General features: G+C 44.0%; 1 protein-coding gene across 3 annotated transcripts in view; it reads left to right on the forward strand.

The window, feature by feature from the left end:
* The window catches only part of CACNA1S (calcium voltage-gated channel subunit alpha1 S), a 65781-nt gene that overhangs the window by 24208 nt on the left and 22386 nt on the right, over window positions 1–19187 (forward strand). For all 3 annotated transcript variants that reach the window (XM_075613971.1, XM_075613973.1, XM_075613972.1), the window contains exons 2-16: window positions 1862–2062; window positions 2726–2831; window positions 4905–5044; window positions 7364–7506; window positions 8237–8389; window positions 9559–9764; window positions 11872–11975; window positions 12184–12332; window positions 14565–14646; window positions 15108–15268; window positions 15467–15692; window positions 16094–16301; window positions 16479–16599; window positions 17093–17207; window positions 17474–17567. In XM_075613971.1, coding sequence (XP_075470086.1) covers window positions 1911–2062; window positions 2726–2831; window positions 4905–5044; window positions 7364–7506; window positions 8237–8389; window positions 9559–9764; window positions 11872–11975; window positions 12184–12332; window positions 14565–14646; window positions 15108–15268; window positions 15467–15692; window positions 16094–16301; window positions 16479–16599; window positions 17093–17207; window positions 17474–17567 — 2160 coding nt within the window. In that variant the 5' untranslated portion in view covers window positions 1862–1910. The remainder of the gene's footprint in view (window positions 1–1861; window positions 2063–2725; window positions 2832–4904; window positions 5045–7363; window positions 7507–8236; window positions 8390–9558; window positions 9765–11871; window positions 11976–12183; window positions 12333–14564; window positions 14647–15107; window positions 15269–15466; window positions 15693–16093; window positions 16302–16478; window positions 16600–17092; window positions 17208–17473; window positions 17568–19187) is intronic.

The raw sequence follows: 19187 nt of genomic DNA on the forward strand, positions 1-19187 counted from the left end.
AAATCAAATTAGAGAGATAGTTAAAAAAAACATTGGGGAGTGTTGGCTGCAGATCCAGTCCTACACTCCGTTTATGAGGAAGGGCCCAAATTAGTTTTTAGAAGAGCAAAAACTGTCGCAAACTATGTTTCGCCTAGTGTGTTTTCATCAACTAACGTCTTACCTCAAAATTTACCGAAAGGTAGCTTCACTTGTTCAAAGTGTAAAGCTTGTAAATATATGGAACGTAAATCTGATTTTTTCCTCTAACAAAACAGGTAAAAAATATCACATAAAAACATTTATTAATTGTGATACCACTTATGTGGTGTATTTGCTAAAGTGCGGCTGTGGAAAACAGTACGTGGGACGAACTATTAGATGTCTAAAAGTGCGTATGCTTGAACACATTCGGCTTATTATTAAAAAAGACATTAATCACCCCGTATCCCTTCATTTTAGCAACTGCAATATGGGTGATGTAAATAATATGACGTTTCAAGGTATTGAACATGTACCCCTTCCGATCAGAGGAGGCAATAGATTAAACATCCTCAATAGAAGAGAACTATTTTGGATTTTTATTTTACAAACCCGCATCCCAAATGGTCTTAATTGCGATTGGGACATAGGTCCCCTCCTTTTTGACACTTGAATATCTCTCTCATAAATGGTTTTATGTTTAGGCAACAGCACAGATTATCGTGATAAAACTATATGTTAAGGAGAAATTATTTTATATTGATTAATAATATGCATAATTGAAGTAATAATCAATATTTCAAAAGTAATATATACACATAAGAATTGAAATGATGTTTCCTTATTTTAGAAATTCTTATCAATAGTATCTAATTTCCAACTCTCTCCAAAAGGTTTTTCGAACAATGCTAAGCTTGTTATACTGTATTTTAATGTTATAAATATATATATTAGTTGTTCGTAAACCTTCACAAGTATTGCACAAGTCATGCTACGACTTAAGGATACCTTATAACAAAGGTGGTTGGCTTATTCAATTGTTTTTAACTCCATGTCATTGGATTTTAATCAATTTTTTCTTGTATTCATAGTTACAATGTAATGGTAAATTGTTGTACATTAATGTTTAATAAAGTTTTTTTATTTTAACCTGTCTTCATGACGAGGGTCTGGTTGCATAGCAACATGAAGCATTGTGATTTTTTTTCACACGCCGGTCGACGTGCTTACGTCACGCGCTGCCTCCATATTAGTACAGTACTCTGAGATGTAGTTGTAGGAATGCGTATTCCCCTTGTATGCGCAGAATACACCACTCGGGTCCTATGAGCGTAGTGACGTGCATGTCGGGATCGACTATGCAATCAGGTTGCACTATCCGGCGTCTTCACGTCACTGATCATGGGTTACGACCCGGGTCATATAACGAACCCGGAAGTGATTGCGGTTGGCCCCCGTCATGCCACGATTAGTATAAATTGTATTGGGTATGTGATGTGTGCATTCACCTTGAGAAAGGACTATCACAAGTCCGAAACGCGATAGAAAGAATTATAGGGACTGGTTATTGGGAGCGGTTTTATGGGTTAAAAGGAGGAATTATAGATATAGGTTATATAGAACTATAGGAGCAGTTGTAAGAAATGGTTATATGAGGAGTTAAAGAGAGTAGTTATATGGTTGCAATGGGAGATGTTATAAGGAGTAGTTATATGGAGCTTATGGAGGAATTATATAGCGCGGTTATATAGATAAATAGGAGGAGCTATAGGGAGAGTTTACATGGGGCAATAGTAGTAGTTTATTGAGATTTTTGGGGGTTCTTACACAAAGGGTGTGTGAATATATGTATATATATATATTACAGTATATAAAATATATATTCTGGCTGTATATAAAGGGAGGAAGCTTGAGGAGAAGACGAGAGCCACTGTGCTTTCAGAGGAAGGATGGATCAGAGTGGAGGAGCAGTGGATGAGGGCGTTCAGAAGAAGAAGCGGAGGCCCCTGACGGCCCCTCCTCCTCGTCCCCCGCGGTCCCTTTTCTGCCTCGGGCTACAGAACCCGTTCAGGAAGAACGTTATCAAGATTGTAGAATGGAAGTATCCTTTACAGGGGCCCTGCAGAACATCGCCTGTGTATAATGTGATTCAGACCTGTCTGTTACACTGTGTATAACGGGATACAGTTCTGTGTGTTAAACTGTGTATAGCGTGATACAGACCAGTGTGTTACACTGTGTATAGCGTGATACAGACCAGTGTATTACACTGTGTATAGCGTGATACAGACCAGTGTATAACGTGATACAGACCTGTGTGTTACACTGTGTCTAACATGATACAGACCTGTGTGTTACACTGTGTATAACGTGATACAGACCTGTGTGTTACACTGTGTATAACATGATACAGACCTGTGTGTTACACTGTGTATAACGTGATACAGACCTGTGTGTTACACTGTGTATAACATGGTACAGACCTGTGTGTTACACTGTGTATAACATGATACAGACCTGTGTGTTACACTGTGTATAACATGGTACAGACCTGTGTGTTACACTGTGTATAACATGATACAGACCTGTGTGTTACACTGTGTATAACATGGTACAGACCTGTGTGTTACACTGTGCATAACATGATACAGACCTGTGCGTTACCCTGTGTATAATTTGATATAGAGGAAGACATTATTCCTGGCTGTACAGGAGTTATGTTACCCTATACCCTGGTTTATTTCCTTGACTCCCAGGCATTTAGACCCTTTGAGATCATTGTCCTCATTACCATCTTTTCCAACTGTGTGGCTCTAGCGATCTTCCTGCCCATGCCTGAGGATGACACCAACTCATCCAACGCAATCCTGGTACCAACTTCATTGTTTCTGTCCCTTGGGCTGTATGTCTGTATATCTGTCTCTCCGTCTGTCCCATGGCTGTATTATATCTGTCTGTCTGTGTCACTAGCTGTATATCCGTCTGTCTGTGCCATGATCTGTATATCTGTCTGTCTGTCTGTCTGTGTCACTGGCTGTGTATCTGCCTGTCTGTACCATGATCTGCTTAGCTTTCTGTCTGTGCCAATGGCTGTATATCCATCTGTTCTGCCCCACAGGTATATATATTTATTTATACTGTATATATATTTCGGCAACATTTTTTGCAGAAAAGCTGTCTTATTGTTGACTTATCGGGGCTTACTGAATCGCAGTAGGCTTTTTTGGCGATAAGCTGGGGATAAGTGGCTTACCGCTGCTTAGTGCATGAGGCCCTGTATGTCTGTTTGTCCCAGGAGCTGTATATGTGTCTGTCCCACAAGCTGTATAGCTGTATTTCTCTCTGCCTGTCTCCTTTTCTGTTTCCCTCTCTCACACTCTTATGAAAGAGGAGATATAGGGAGGGTTTATATAGGGCAATATGAGGAGTTATCTGGAGCAGTAATATGGGACAATAGGAAGAGTTATAGAAGCGCTTATATGGGATACTACGAAGAGTTATATATAGAGGTTATATGGGGCAATAGGATAGGGACCAGGTATATCCCTGTAGCAGTTATAGGGAGCAGTTACATGAAGCAATAGGGGGAGGTTTTGGGAGCGGTTATATGAAACTAGAAAGAGTTTTAGGCCGTGGCGGATTTCTGATTAGGCCCTGGACTAGGGCGGCAAAAATGTCCACCCCCATATAAATTTGCCGCGCTCTCGGGCTCTCTGATGGGAAGGCACTCGCACGTGGGAGCTGCTTCCTTGCTTCTGCCCTCTTTCTGTTGCCGAATCGCAGCGTCAAATGATGACGCGGACGTCACCCAATTGATGTCTCGTTGCCATGGCGACGTGATGTCGCGACGTCAAATTACGTCATGACGTCACGTTGCCATGGCAATGCGACACTGTGTGACATCATGTTGGTGTCATTTGACGCTGCGATTCGGAAGGAGAAGGGGGGCGGCAGGAAGGAGGCGACCACCACATGTGAGTGCCTGGGGGCGGCGGATCTACAAATCCGCTGCTGTTTATAGGGACTGGTTATTCGGAGCGGTCTATGGGAATTATATAGTGCGGTTATATAGGTAAACAGAGGACTTACAGGAAGCTGTTACAGTATATGGAAAAACAAGAGGGGTTATAGGGAGAGTTTACATGGGGCAATAGGGGTAGTTATTGGAATTTTGGGGGGGTTCTTACACAAACCCTGAATTTCTTTATTTGGAATCAGATCCCACAGTCTGGATTCAGGTTTCCCTCCTCTGCCCATATATGGCCGAGGAATGGCAGACACCACACAGGCTGATTATAGGACCAAGACACCAGAGATCCAAAGAGAAGGGAAGATACCGCCCCATTAACCCCTACACTGCCAGAGACCTGCAGAGCCAGAAAACTCAACTTGAGTTTATTTCTCCATGGGTTCATTCTGTGTCCCAACCCCTCAGCTGTTCCTTTAACTCATCCTAAATAACTCCCACCCCCTCTCTATAGGGTTAAATAACCTTTAACCTCTAGGGACACTATATTCTGGTGGCCTAACGTGTATACAATGTCTCAGTAAACTGCACATCTTAAGTTATAGGTGAACGGTTATATGGAGGCCTTGGAGGAGGTATAGGGAGAGGCTATATATAAAGAAATAGGACGAGTTATGTGGAGCAATAGGAGGCGTTATAGGGAGCAGTTATATGGAGAAATAGGAGGAGGTATAGGGAGCGGTTACACTGTATGGAGAAACAAGAGGAGTTATTGGGAGAGGTTATATGAAGCAGTAGGAGAAGTTATAGGGAGCAGTTATATGGAGAAATATAACAGGAGTTAAAGGGAGCTGTTATATGGACCAATAGGAAGAGTTATTGGGAGATGTTATATGAAGCAGTAGGAGGTGTTATAGGGTAGGCAGACCCACAGGGAAAGGGTTTATGTGACCTGGTATATCCGCCCATTCCTCAGGAGAAGATTGAGTATTTATTCCTGATCATCTTCACCATCGAGGCGTCTCTGAAGATCGTAGCGTATGGATTCATCCTGCACACGGACGCGTATCTACGCAATGGCTGGAATATCCTGGACTTCAGCATCGTGTCTGTGGGGTGAGGGGACTCAACTACTCTGACTGATGGGTTTATACATGAACATATATATTTACGTGTGTGTGTGTATGTATGTGTGTGTATATATATATACAGTATATAATACACTGTTAAAATTACATATATATAGATAGATAGATAGCACTCTCTGGTAGGTATCCAATGTAAAAAAAGGTTTATTTCATCAATCAAGCATCAGGGGTGAAGTACAGGAAACATGGGGCAACGTTGCAGACCTCCCGGTCCTTTATCAAGCCCCTGGGCTCCATTTTTCCTGTACTTCACCCCTGATGCTTGATTGATGAAATAAACCTTTTTTTACATTGGATACCTACCAGAGTGCTGCGGGTCTTTTTCTCTTGTATGTGTATATCTATCTGTCTGTCTGTCTGTCTATCTCTCTATCTATATCTCTATCTATCTATCTATATATATATACATAGATACCGTATATTTACACTGCTGGAGTTATATATGTATAGATGAAACAGTCTTGACCTTACCCACTGAAGCATTAGGGGCCAGACGGTCCCTGTTGGCACACGGTCAATTCAAATTAATGGAGCTGACACCCGCTAATGCATTATACCGAGATACACCGGTATATATAATATATATAATCAAATACAGCAGGCACACCTAAATAAACAACACTAAGGCACATAGAGGCAAGTGCACGATTCATAGCAATCATATAAATCAATATATTCTTCTACCCTGATCCATGGGGTTGGGTGAAGAGTCAGCACATTGCAGGTAAGTAATCAAAACATGTTTTATTGAAAGAAAGAATCCAACGTTTCGCTCCTATAAAAGGACCTTCACCTGGGTCTTTTTTTTAATACACAGTGAATGGGTTGAGCGTGCACTTTTGTTACTCACTGTACTGGGTGTCTTCCTGTAATAGATCCCAAAGGTGGAGATATCCAAAAGATAAAGCGGCAGCGGGCACTCACAAAATATCTAGTTGAACAAAAGCTTACTTGATTGGATTACATCTCATATCTTATGGTATTTCTTTCAGTACACCATGTTTCCATCACTCACATGGACAAGTAGGAGGATCCAGGGCACTACAGATTTGGAGAAAATAAATGTATTCTAGGCACACACAACGTTTCGAGCTGTACAAAGCTCTTTCTCAAGTGACTGGCAAAGAAAACATCATTATTGTCCAATATATATAGTCCAAACATAAGTGATTAATTCAAGAAACCCCCCTTCGTTACCCCATGGATACCCATAGTCTCCTGATTGCAAATGTAAACCGGAAGTGCAATCAGGAGACTATGGGAATCACATGGGGTAATGAAGGGGGGTTTCTTGAATTAATTACTTATGTTTGGACTATATATATTGGACAATAATGATGTTTTCTTTGCCAGTCACTTGAGAAAGAGCTTTGTACAGCTCGAAACGTTGTGTGTGCCTAGAATACATTTATTTTCTACAAATCCGTAGTGCACTGGATCCTCCTACATGTTCATACATCTTGAAATTACATAGACAGGTTTTTTCCCTGAACCACGGAGCACCAGTACCTCAAAATGCAAGTATATTGCTTTATTATACACTTTTAGGTGTGCTAGACATAACCCTCTTGTTTGTTCATCACTCACATGCCATGTGCTGCTTCTCCTTCAACCCCAGTCCATGGGGTGGGGTAGAGTAAAGTGTGTGTATGTGTGTGTGTGTATGTATATATATGTATGTGCGCAAAATGCTGCCGCCAGGTTGTTAACTAACCAGACCCGTTCTTGCCATGACACCTGTACTCCATTCTCTGCACTGGCTGCCTGTAAAACGGCAAATTTATTTCAAGATTGGCTTGTTGACATTCAAAGCCCTACATGACCAGGGTCCCAGTTATCTGAACGATTTTCTAGTTCCCTACACTCCCATTTGCTCACTTCGATTTGCAGGTGAACGACTCCTACCAGTTCCCAGAAACTCCCTCACTTCCTTTGGGGCCCGAGCTTTTAGCCACACTGCTCCCAATCTTTGGCACAGCCTGCCTCATAGAGTTTAAGACGACCCCTCTCTGGGAATCTCTAAAAATAGGCTCAAGACCTACCTGTTTACACAGGCATTTAATTAATGAGCCACAAGCTGTCCGGCATTAAATAGCCACAGTGCCGTCCTATCCTGTATTGTATAGTTCCTTCTCTTTTATAACCTTCAATGTTTTATTCTTTTCCCTTTTTGTAACTGTGAGGTGTTTTGAGTCCCATTGGAAGAAAAGCGCTATATAAATAAAGTTATTATTATTATAATTACTGTATTATGCAGTTAAAATACATACAGTACTTCTGTTTATAGACTTTTCTCCGTGGTCCTGGAGCTGATTAATAGTATTGAAGGTGTATCAACCCCAGGAGGGGGCAAAGGAGCCGGGTTTGATGTCAAGGCTCTGAGAGCGTTCCGTGTCCTGAGGCCCCTGCGTCTAGTATCTGGGGTGCCGAGTAAGTGCCGGGAGCAGAGGCTTCTGGGTGTTATGGGAAATTTAGCCATCCCAGTCCCACTGCGCTACACAACCAGGACCTGCCATGAAATGAGAACCCTGAGCCATGTAACTCCTTCCCTACCGTGTATCAGGATACGCTGCTCTCCTTAGGGCTCATTAAGGGATCGGGTCAGATGTGGTCAGGATGCTGCAGCTGATCCCAAAGGCTGAAAGTTTATGATCAGATTCATGATGGCAGCCATATTTAACAATGGCTCCACAGAAAATAATTGTCGGCTATTTCTCTGGGGTTAGAAACCGCCGGAGCGTGTGACTGCGAAGTGTAGGATTAGGGGGGGGAAACTGGGGGATTTCTGTAGGGACCGGGGCTGTAGGGGACATGAAGGGGATTTCTATAGGGAGTAGGCTTTTAGGGGAGGTAAAATAGGTTTCAATTGGGACTCTGATTAGAGGGGAAAGAAAGGGAACTTGTGTATAGGGGCTGGGACTCTAGGGAAGGAAAGGGATTTCTATAAGGACTGGGTTTATAGAGATATGAAAGGGGGAGGGTATTGATTGGGTCTATAGAATAAGTACAAGGTATTTCTATAGAGACTGAGTCTATTGAAGTATAAAACGGATTTCTCTATGGCTTGGAGCAGAATGGGAAGTTATAGGGGAAATATAGCATAGGTAGCAGGCAGCCATATTTTGTCCTCTCTGCTGGGTGATACGATCCTCTCACCCAGGTCTTCAGGTGGTGCTGAACTCCATCATTAAGGCGATGGTTCCTCTGCTCCACATCGCTCTCCTCGTCCTGTTTATGATCATCATATATGCCATCGTAGGATTGGAAATGTTTAGTGGGAAGATGCACAAGACATGTTATTATTTAGAAACAGGTGAGTATACAATATATACAGAGACCGTTACTATACACCAACAGGTGGGTATGTATTATATACTTTGACTGTTATTACATAGGAACAGGTGGGTACATATTTTATACAGAAGCTCTTATTAAATAGAAACAAAAAGATATATACTATATGCAGAGACTGTTCTTGTATACAGACGCAGTTATTATATAGGAAAATGTGGGTACAGTATATACTATAAATAGTCACTTTCATTACACATCCTCTTATTACATAGGATTAGAGTGTTTAATGATTTAATTAGAATTAGTCATTGCTTAAGAACAAACTCTTTTATTGCATTGGTTCAAAAAGCAGTCATTACACATGTCCTATTATTACATAGGTACACATTGATATATATGTGTGTGTGTGTCTGTGTGTGTATATACAGATACTGTTCTTACATTGGAACACATTATTACATCGTATCAGAACCTGTCATTGTATAGGATTAGATCCTGTTATTACATGCCCTGTAACAGGATCAGCTCCTGTTATTATATACTGTAGGGTCAGGTCCTATTATTGCATAACATCAGGTTGTGTTACTATATAATAGACGGTTACCTACAGCACTCTACTGTTAAGTAAATGACTTGCTCTGACAGGTACTGAGAAAAATGCTCTAATTGTAAACAGTGTAAAGACAAAAGAAATATATCAAATAATCAATATACAAGGTGATGCTGAATAAATGGGGGGGGGGGAGGGGGCGGGGAAACAGGGAACACTATAAAATGGAACATCCATAAAGCATTTAATCCTGCTAGCACATCCTGTTATTATATAGGATAAAGTGGTGTTATTACATAGGATCCGGTCATTTTATTATATAGGATTATATAGGACCCGGTTGTGTTACTACATAGGATCAGATCATATTATCATATGAATATGTAGCCAGACTTACTTTCCCCGCTGCAGGGGAAGGACGTGGGTTCTTGACTGTGGCATTTCCTGGAAAAGGGGACATTAGCAAAAATGCAATGGCTCCTTTTGTGCAGTGGCTCCAGGAAACACTAGTCTGACTACATATGTTGGATCAGATTGTGTTTTTTTTATAGAATCAGTTATTAAACTATAGGATCACTCTATCTTCTTCTTCTCCAGGGATTCCTCCATTAACCCAGTTATCTCCCCTACCTCCCTAGATGTGATTGCCACAGTAGAGTTGGAGATGCCGTCTCCCTGCTCCAACGCAGGTCAGGGCCGTCCATGCACGATTAATGGGACGGAGTGTCGGGCCTGGTGGCCAGGGCCCAATAATGGAATCACGCACTTTGATAACTTCGGCTTCGCAATGTTGACCGTGTATACGTGTATAACCATGGAGGGCTGGACCGAGGTGCTGTACTGGGTGAGTGTGACCCTACTACCGGTACATAGCAGTGTGTACGTGGTTGTTCATTGTGCAACTGACTATGCCTCAGGATAGCGGTTGGGGGAGTGGATGTCAGGAGAATCTCGGGTAGGTTTCCTTATGAGGGGAGTTTTTGTAAAAGCTGGGGGGGGTAGGGAATAGGGGTAGGGAATTTCAAAGATAGGCTACGGCACTGGACAAGTCTTGTAGGCGGGAGTGGGAGGAGGTTATGAGAAAGGAGGTGCTGAGCCATAGGGCATGAGTGGAAAGGAGGAGTTATTATTGGAGTATCTGGAGACGAGGACTGAGATGTGGGGGAGGGGAAATATCAGTGAGGGCGTTGTATGTCAGAGCTAGGATATTACATTTATTTGTAGAGAATAGGGGAAACCACGGTAGGAATTTTTATAGTGGGGAAGGAGATGAAGCGTGGCGAGCCAGGTATGTGAGTCCAGCAGCAGCATTTTGGACGGATTGGAGTCGGGACAGTTGGATGAGAGGAATGCCAGGAGGAGGTTGCAGTAGACGAAGCAACACATAATGAGTGAATGAATTACACTTAGTTGTATCTTGAGTGAGAAAAGAGCATTTTCTAGCGATATTTCCTTGGTGGAAGTGGCAGGACTTAGAGAGGGACTGAATGTGAGCAATGAAGGAGAGGGTGGAGTCAAAGGTCACCCATAGGCATTAGGCTTGGGTGCTGACAAGTTTGTGAAGTTATTTATTGTGAGGGAGTTTGGGTGTAGCAATGACAGTGGAAGGGGGAAAGAGATAGCTGAGAGATAGTTCTTGACACGAGACTGTTGAGAATGGGAGTGATCAGGGGAGGTGAGGTAGATTTGGGTGTCATCAGCATGAGTTTAATTAGTTCACCAAGAGTTATCGAGTAAGAAGAGCAGAGGGCCTATAACAGAGCCTTGTAGGACTCCAACAGAAACTGGGAATGAAGAGGTGGAGATACCAGAGAACTAAACACTGAATGAGCAGTGAGATAAAGTTGGCCTGGACCATGAGAGCATCACGGAGACCGATAGCGAGTGCAGGAGAAGGAATGATCAACAGTGTCAAAGGCAGCAAAAAGATCCAGTAGATTAAGTTAGTAGACATAATCCTTATAATTGGCCACTTTTATTAGTGCTGTCTCAGTGGAGTGTTGAGAGTGGAAGGCAGATTGCAAAGAGTCGAAGGAGAGAAAGAAAATCATTGTATATAAGCCACTCAAGTGGGAGAGAGATGGGGCAATAGTTAGAGAGGCTAGGTTAGGAGAGGGTTTCTTTAGAATAGGCATGATGAGTGCATGTTTAAAGGATGATCGGAATTTGCTGGTGGTGAGAAAAGTGTGAGCGTGGCAGAAGGGGAAAGAGGAAAAGGGGAAAGTTGTAGGGTGAGAGAAGAAGAGGAGCATAGAGACCTCCTTTTTGGTCCCAGGGGAAAGAGAGCTGAGAGTGGCTTTGGGTGTGCAAAAGGAGGTAGGGAGTACACATTGAGTCAGACATGAATAGATGTCATGTATGATTGCGTTGATTTTATCTTTCAAGTATGTGTAGATGGCAAGGTCTTGAGCTGTGAAGGTGGAGGGGGTTGCTGGTATAGTTATGCCGAGAAGGGAGGTAAAAGTGAATGAATGGACCTTGAGGGTTGTACAACAGAGTATTGTACATCTGAGAGAAGATAAGTAGGTTTGGTTATCAGAGGGAAAGGGCAGTCTTGTAGAAGGAAAAGTATGAATAGCAGAGTATAATCTTGGAGGGCTGGACCGAAGTGTGCCCATGTGCCCTACCTATACAGCAGTGTATAAACCCTATATATAGACCCTACTACCAGTACATATAAATGTATAGACCCTACTACCTGTATAATGCAGTGATAGACCCTACTAAGCTCCTTTCCATTCCAAGACTTGAGGGGGCTGGGTCAGTGTATCCATGGCAACAACTTGAGCCAACTTCAGAGCATTCAGTGGAGGAAAGTTATATTACTGACAAGCATTCTGAGCCAATCAGACCTCTTGGGCTGTGAGCTTGACTGGCAGGAGGGCGGTGATTGGTCAGTGTCAGCACTCTTGTTTGTTATTGGTTTATGGTGGCCCTGCCTCCTTTCTTAGGTTAACGATGCCATCGGTAACGAGTGGGCCTGGATTTACTTTGTCAGCCTCATCCTCCTGGGTTCTTTCTTCGTTCTTAACCTGGTGCTGGGCGTCTTGAGCGGGTACAAGCTGTCACTGTCATCCGTCACTTCCCCCTCTGTCACTGTTACCTGTCAGTGTCACCCATCCCTTCCTCCTCTGTCACTGTCAACTGTGCAAATGTCATCAGTCATTCTCTCTTCTGTCCCTTATTCTCATGGGGGTTTGGGATGTCTCTCCTCTCTCCTCTCTGGGGGACTTTTTGAATGTCTGTGGTCTCCTTTCCCGCAGTGAGTTCACTAAGGAGCGTGAGAAGGCGAAATCGCGGGGTGAGTTTCAGAAGCTGCGGGAGCAGCAGTCGATGGACGAGGATCTGCGCGGTTATATAGATTGGATCACACATGCAGAAGTCATGGATCCGGACATGGAGCTGGGAGAGGGTAAGGAGGAATGGGAGAGGGTAACGGGGTGGAGGCGGGGGGGGGGGGGTGGAGAGAGGATGAGGGGGGCAGGGATAGGGGTGGAACAACAATGTGAGGAGGTGTTACATATGGGGTTTCCCACACTACACCTCACTCTTATTAGTATTATTAGTAGTAGTATTATCGTTTATTTGTAAAGCTCTAACATTCGGCAGTTTGGTACAGTGGGGGTAGAGAGATTTGATAATTATATAAACAGAGTGCAAATCCTCCTCATATCCACAGTCTGAGTGTGCTGTGACGGGCCTGAGTCTGTCCTCACTTAGTACACCATCATCGGACCCATCAGACATATAAAACCAGACGAGACTTGGGTATATAGTAACTGGTGCTTTATGGCCAAGGGCAAACTTTACCCTGCAGTCCTCACCCTTAGACATGGCCGGGCACTTGGCTGCTTATACCGCTTGCAACCGAGGAATTTCCTGACTGATGAGTACTACTTCATTTTCTTCCACTGATGAAGCCAGAACTACATTATTATCACAATTGAACTGCTATGTTGTAACACGCTTGTTACAAGACTTTTATTGCTGCAAAGCGGGGACTTTATTAGGATGCTCGATACATTGGTAATGACCTGCATTGGATACCGCCGTTTATAACCTGCCCTCTAAATCATGTACATGGGCCTGAGCATATTTTTGTTCCACCATGTAACTCTGTCAGGTAGTTTTGTTCACTGACCGGCTGGTCTGTCGCACTCTGGGGGAGTTTATTTTCCCCTTGGAGTGTAGGAGCTCTTATTGTGCTGGTTCATTTTTTGTACTCGCGTGCAATTTATCTATTGTGCCATTTCTGGTTTGTTCAATCACATTATATATTTTCTGTGATTTTTCATTATCATGCAGATTTAATAGTATTTACTGTAGGAGATTAGTGGTTTTCGTTTTTTAATTCAATTTTATTCACCCCTTGTTTTTTCTGTGTTACTAATAAGATCCATCTTATTTTGAATTACTTGAGTGCTTTCTATAGGGTTTCTTTTTTTGTGCATATATATATATATACATATATATACATATATATATATGTATATAAGAAAGAAAAAGAAGTGCAAGTTCCATAGTGTGATACTGTATGGGAAATGTAATTATATAAAAAATAAAAAAGACGGTCTCTTGGACTTGCACTCACAAGAGGGCAAATATAAACAACATTTGTGATATCAAATCTCAATAGTGGTGATGTCACTATAGGGGTATACAGCAGTCCGGTTGCCAGTAGAACAATAATCACCAGTCACTCCTACAGTACCAATGACTTCCATCTACTGCACTTATTCCCTCACCTGCTGTCTCTGTAAGTCTCCCAACATACCACTTAGATTGTAAGTTCTCCGGGGCAGGTATTTCCTTTCCTATTGTCTGGTCTAGTTTATTGCACTTATTCCCTGTAATGTATTGTGTCTCTTGTAAATCACGGAGTACATAAATAAAGATACACATACATACATACATTGTCCACAGTATACAAATATATATATATTAGCAGGAGCTACAAAGTCACATACAAATAAGGACAAATATGTACAGATACAGAAGGAAATGAGGGCCCATCTCCGGAGAGCTTACACTTTAGAGGAAACAAGGGACAATGTAGAAACAAAAAGAAAAAATGGCTGCTCTACATGGCCTACATTGTAGGGAATTCCAGAGAGAGGGGGCAGCACATGAGTGTTATAGGTGGGTGTGACTGGTGGTCATAAGGCTGCGCTTATAGTGCCGGCGACGTGACCATCACATTAAAACAAATGCATTTCCGCCGTCGGCGGTGCTTATAGTGCATGCGACTGCGACAAAGCGACGGAGTGACAGTGCTACCAGAAATCTGGTAGTCACTGATATTTGATTTGTGCGACGACGGTCTCCCCTTGCGGCCAATCAGAGAGCTTCTCCGTGCCTCTGCCCTCCCCCTTTTCTGACGTCACTGGCCTTGTAGCCAGCGGCGTCGCCTAACCTTGAAATTCAACTATCGCGACGGGTGACGTCATCGGTCGATTCGCCGTCGCTGGCACTATAAGCGCGGCCTATGGGAAGAGGCAGATCTCGCGGGCCGAATGTAGGGGGTGTTTAGGGATATATTTGGGTGTGAGGACTGACATATACGGGGGGGGCAGCATTGTTGAGAGCACTCTCTCCCTCTCTCTTACCTCCCTCTCTTTTTATTTCTATTTCTCCCTCACCTCAGGATTCTTACAGTTAGCGGAGGGTGGTTCAGAGACCGACAGTCTGTATGAGATGGAGGGAATCAACAAGGTCATCGCCTTCTTGTGAGTGAGCACTACTAACTCCTGCTACCTTCTGCTATACACTTCTATACACTTCTATAGGTGACCAGATGTCCCGGTTTTAGCCGAGACAGTCCCGGAGTTTAGGTCTCTGTCCCAGCATTTTCGGGTGTTGTCCCGGTTTATGGATCCCCATGGCGAGCGCAGACTGCGTATGCATGACATTTGTCCCGGTTATTGCTAGGACAAATATGGTCACCCTAGCTATATACTACTACCAATTGCTTCATGCTTCTACACTCTGCTGCACAGCACAGATGCAGAATAGGTAGCAGTTGTCCCAGACCCCTTTCACACAGACTTGTACATTATGACATTTATGCACACTATAGGTACAGCGCGGGTAGCGGCAGTGTCAGCCTCCCCCTCACACCCTGTTCTATATTACCCTACATGAGTTAATAGGGAAGTTCAACCAGTTAATCTCCGCCCTCAATCTTTAGCCGTCAGTGGCGTCACTGGCACCGCCTCTTGCGCAGGAAGTGCCGCACCTTCGTCAAGTCCAACCTCTTCTACTGGCTCATCATCATCGTCATTCTTCTTAACACTATCACCATAGCAACCGAACACCATAAGCAGTCTGAGGGGCTAACGAGGGCCCAAGGTAAGTAATGAAGCATGGCTCTACCATTGTGTTTACCTCTCAGCACACAACTGAAACGCCATCAGACAGCAACCTGTCACTTAAACACGTCATTGTTGTTCTACGTTTGAATGACCCGTTAACCCATTAAACGCGGCACTGTCATTACATCACTCTGCTCCTATGTGTGTCACGTGGATCCACCCTCTGTGTCCCCAGACATTGCGAACCAGGTGCTGCTGGTGTTGTTCACGCTGGAGATGGTGCTGAAGATGTATGCTCTCGGGTTCCAGGCATACTTCATGTCTCTATTTAATCGCTTTGACTGCTTTGTGGTGTGTACGGGGCTGCTGGAGATCCTGCTCGTCGCAAGCAACATCATGTCCCCGCTCGGAATATCTGTCCTCAGGTGTATACGACTGCTGCGCATCTTCAAGATCACCCGGTGAGGAACCACTGACGTCATACTGGGATACGGGGTGTGTGGGGCATGGAGAGTGTCTCTCACACTGCAAGGCGATACAGGTAGAACGGACTTATGGGACATAGACTCTGTCGCCCCCACCACAATGTAACATGGTGACACAGGCAAAAGGGAGCTATGGGACATGGTGTCTGACCCTCCCCCCTCAGGGTGACACCGACAGAAGGGAGCTATGGAACAGGAAGTGTGTCCCTCTCACAACAGAGTGACACAATGACACAGGCAGAGGGGACCTATGGGACATAAAGTGTGTCTATCCCACTACAGTGTGACAGGCAGAAGGGAGTGACACAGTGACACATACAGAAGCGAGCTATAGGACATGAAGTGTGAGTGTCTCGTGTTTTCCCCCTGTGTCCCAGATACTGGACGTCCTTGAACAACCTGGTGGCTTCTCTTCTGAACTCTGTTCGCTCCATCGCCTCACTCCTTCTCCTCCTCTTCCTCTTCATGGTCATCTTCTCTCTCCTCGGGATGCAGCTCTTTGGGGGCAAGTTTGACTTTGAGGACACAGTGATCCGGAGGAGCACGTTCGATAACTTCCCGCAGGCGCTGATCACTGTCTTCCAGGTAACACCCAGATAAGAGGTAGTTCTGCTGCCAAAGAAAGTCAAGATACAGGGAGTACTGCAGGTATAAGGAGCAATAGGAGGAGTTCTAAGGAGAAGTTATGGTGCAGTGGGATGAGTTACGTGAGAGTGGGAGTGGTTATATGGAGCTTTTATACCCCCCTTCTTCTCTCTGCAGATTCTGACTGGAGAAGACTGGACCTCTGTGATGTATAATGGGATCATGGCGTACGGGGGCCCCTCGTCCTCCGGGATGTTCGTCTGTATATACTTTGTCATCCTTTTCGGGTGTGGGAACTGTATCCTACTACCCAGAATGCACCACACCTAGGGTCTGTGAGATAAACAAAACATAACGCTCTTATCTCAGAGCGACAGACACCAATAACCCTATGATCTCCATTCTAACGCTGCAATATCACATCATAGAGTGTTCTACTCTGCCAACCAATGAGAAGACAAAAGTTGCAAGATGACATGTGTGACAAGGGGGGAGGTATGATAATAATGCATGACATCATAAGCTGCTCCACTCTACTAACCAATGTTCTAAGGATTAATGATGACATCATAAGGTGAATAACGCTTTTAACCAGTGACAAGACTGTTTTGAACACTACTAACCAATGACAAAAGTGATCTGACTGATGACATCACAATAGGAGCTCAGATAATGGGAAGAATGTTGTAATAACGACATTACAGAGCATTCTGCGCTACCATGGTCGGATTGACACTGGTTAAATTTGGTTTGAAAAACACTCTGGGTAATCTGTCCTGAGCATGACGCAGACATCCTGCTCAACGTGTTTCTCGCCATCGCGGTCGATAACCTGGCGGAGGCCGAGAGCCTGACGTCCGCGCAGAGAGCCAAGACGGAGGAGCGCAAGCGCAAGAAACAGGCACGGTGAGACAATACCCATCCTATATACAACGAGAATGTTATAGGATCTGTGTCTCAATTTATAGAATTGAACCTCCATCGTGTATCCCATTTATACAATAGGACTTTCATAGGGTCTGTTTCTCCGTTTATAGGACTGAGCCTCCATTATATTTTCTATTTACACAATAAGACTTTATAGGGTCTATGTCTCAGTTTATAGGACAGAGCCTCCATCCACAGAGTTTTGCAGGCTCTTACGAGGCAGTGTCTTCTCCCTGTCTCTTTAGAGCGAACCCTGACAAGTCAGATGAAGAGAAACTGCTGCTCGCCAAGAAACTAGAGCAGAAATTAAAGGGAGAAGGAATCCCAACTACTGCTAAGGTGAGAGGGGGCGAAAGAAATATCTTAACATATTTGATCTCCTGCCAAATAAGTAAAACCTGAAAAAAATACCCTAATAAGCCAATAACAAAAACCAAAACCAAAGAGAAAGGCTTTGATAATAAATGCAAAATCTTAAAAGGCAATCCAAGCAGGCGATTTATTAAAAAAAAATAATAATTTAACAGTGGGTTGAACAGGGAGTCTCCAGAGGTGATCCAAAAGATAATGCAAATAAATGCACAATAGCAGCGCCCTGCCCAGGGACACAGGTGTGCAAAAATGAAAAAAGATTTATTTATCTGTCAGACATGACAAAACAAGGGGGTAAGTACCCTCCAACGCGTTTCACACAAAGGTGCTTTATCAAGGAGTCTGGATTTACTATATACAGGCATACCCCGCTTTAAGGACACTCACTTTAAGTACACTCGCGAGTAAGTACATTTCGCTCAATAGGCAAACAGCAGCTAACGCATGCGCCTGTCAGCACGTCCTGAACAGCAATCCCGGCTCCCTACCTGTGCCGAAGCTGTGTGCAAGCGGGGAGACTATAGAACCCGTTACACATGCGTTATTTACATCAGTTATGCACGTGTATGACAATTGCAGTACAGTACGGGCATCAAAAGTGGGAAAAAGGGAGTGCTTCACTTTAAGTACATTTTCACTTTACATACATGCTCCGGTCCCATTGCGTACGTTAATGCGGGGTATGCCTGTAAGCTATTTCCAATGAGGCACAGTGGAGGGTGTATATTCATGTCTTTTCTGTGACCTTCAGGATAATCATGCTATAGTTTGGAGATATTACTCACCCATTAGTTTACCCACTCCATGGTTGAGCTGGATGTCATAGTTCTATTGATGAATTGGATATATCAATAATTCTTTCTGGACTGTTAGAGCACCCATTATTGCCATATACTGAGTCTCCAGAGGTGAACCCAATTCATTTCAGCTCCATGGACTTCCTGCTTCCAGGAGATACAGACCCTCCATAGGTAGGGTTGCCAGGTGGCTTCTCCAAACATACTGGACATAATGGTGAATGGTGTGACGAGCTCGACGCGCTACACACACTTCTCATCTCTCCATGGTGTTTCCTCCTTGCTCCCACCATTAGGCTACTGGCACCTTCCCCTGATTGCCTGCATTTCCCAGCAGCCGCCAGTCAGAATGGAGGAAGCTTCCCAACCCCTTGCAACAGCACAGTCTATCCCTGCTCGGGTAAATCCCATGGTCCCCCAAGCCGGTCAGGTCCCTATGTCCAGAGAAGTAATACTGGACACAAACAATTTTTACAGGACAGAGTGTCCAAATACAGGACAGTCCGTTTCAATACTGGACACCTGGCAACATTATGACCATACGGGGTTCTAGTAGCCGCTCTTCTCAGCTAGCAGCATTCACGTAATGGCGGAGTTTCAAAGCTCCCGCACCCTGTGGGCCAATAGGAAGCCATGAGATCATCAGGTGCGGCTTCCTATTGACCCGCGTGACGCGGGAGCTTTCAACTTTGCCAAGTTACAGGCACCCCCTTTGGGGTCTGTGTTCCAGGGAACAGGGGGTCCCTGGAGGGGAAATTAATGGGGTTCAGCTCTTTAGAGTCCCTGCTTC

The sequence above is a fragment of the Ascaphus truei genome, chromosome 9 (assembly GCF_040206685.1).
Source record: "Ascaphus truei isolate aAscTru1 chromosome 9, aAscTru1.hap1, whole genome shotgun sequence".
NCBI lineage: Eukaryota > Metazoa > Chordata > Amphibia > Anura > Ascaphidae > Ascaphus > Ascaphus truei.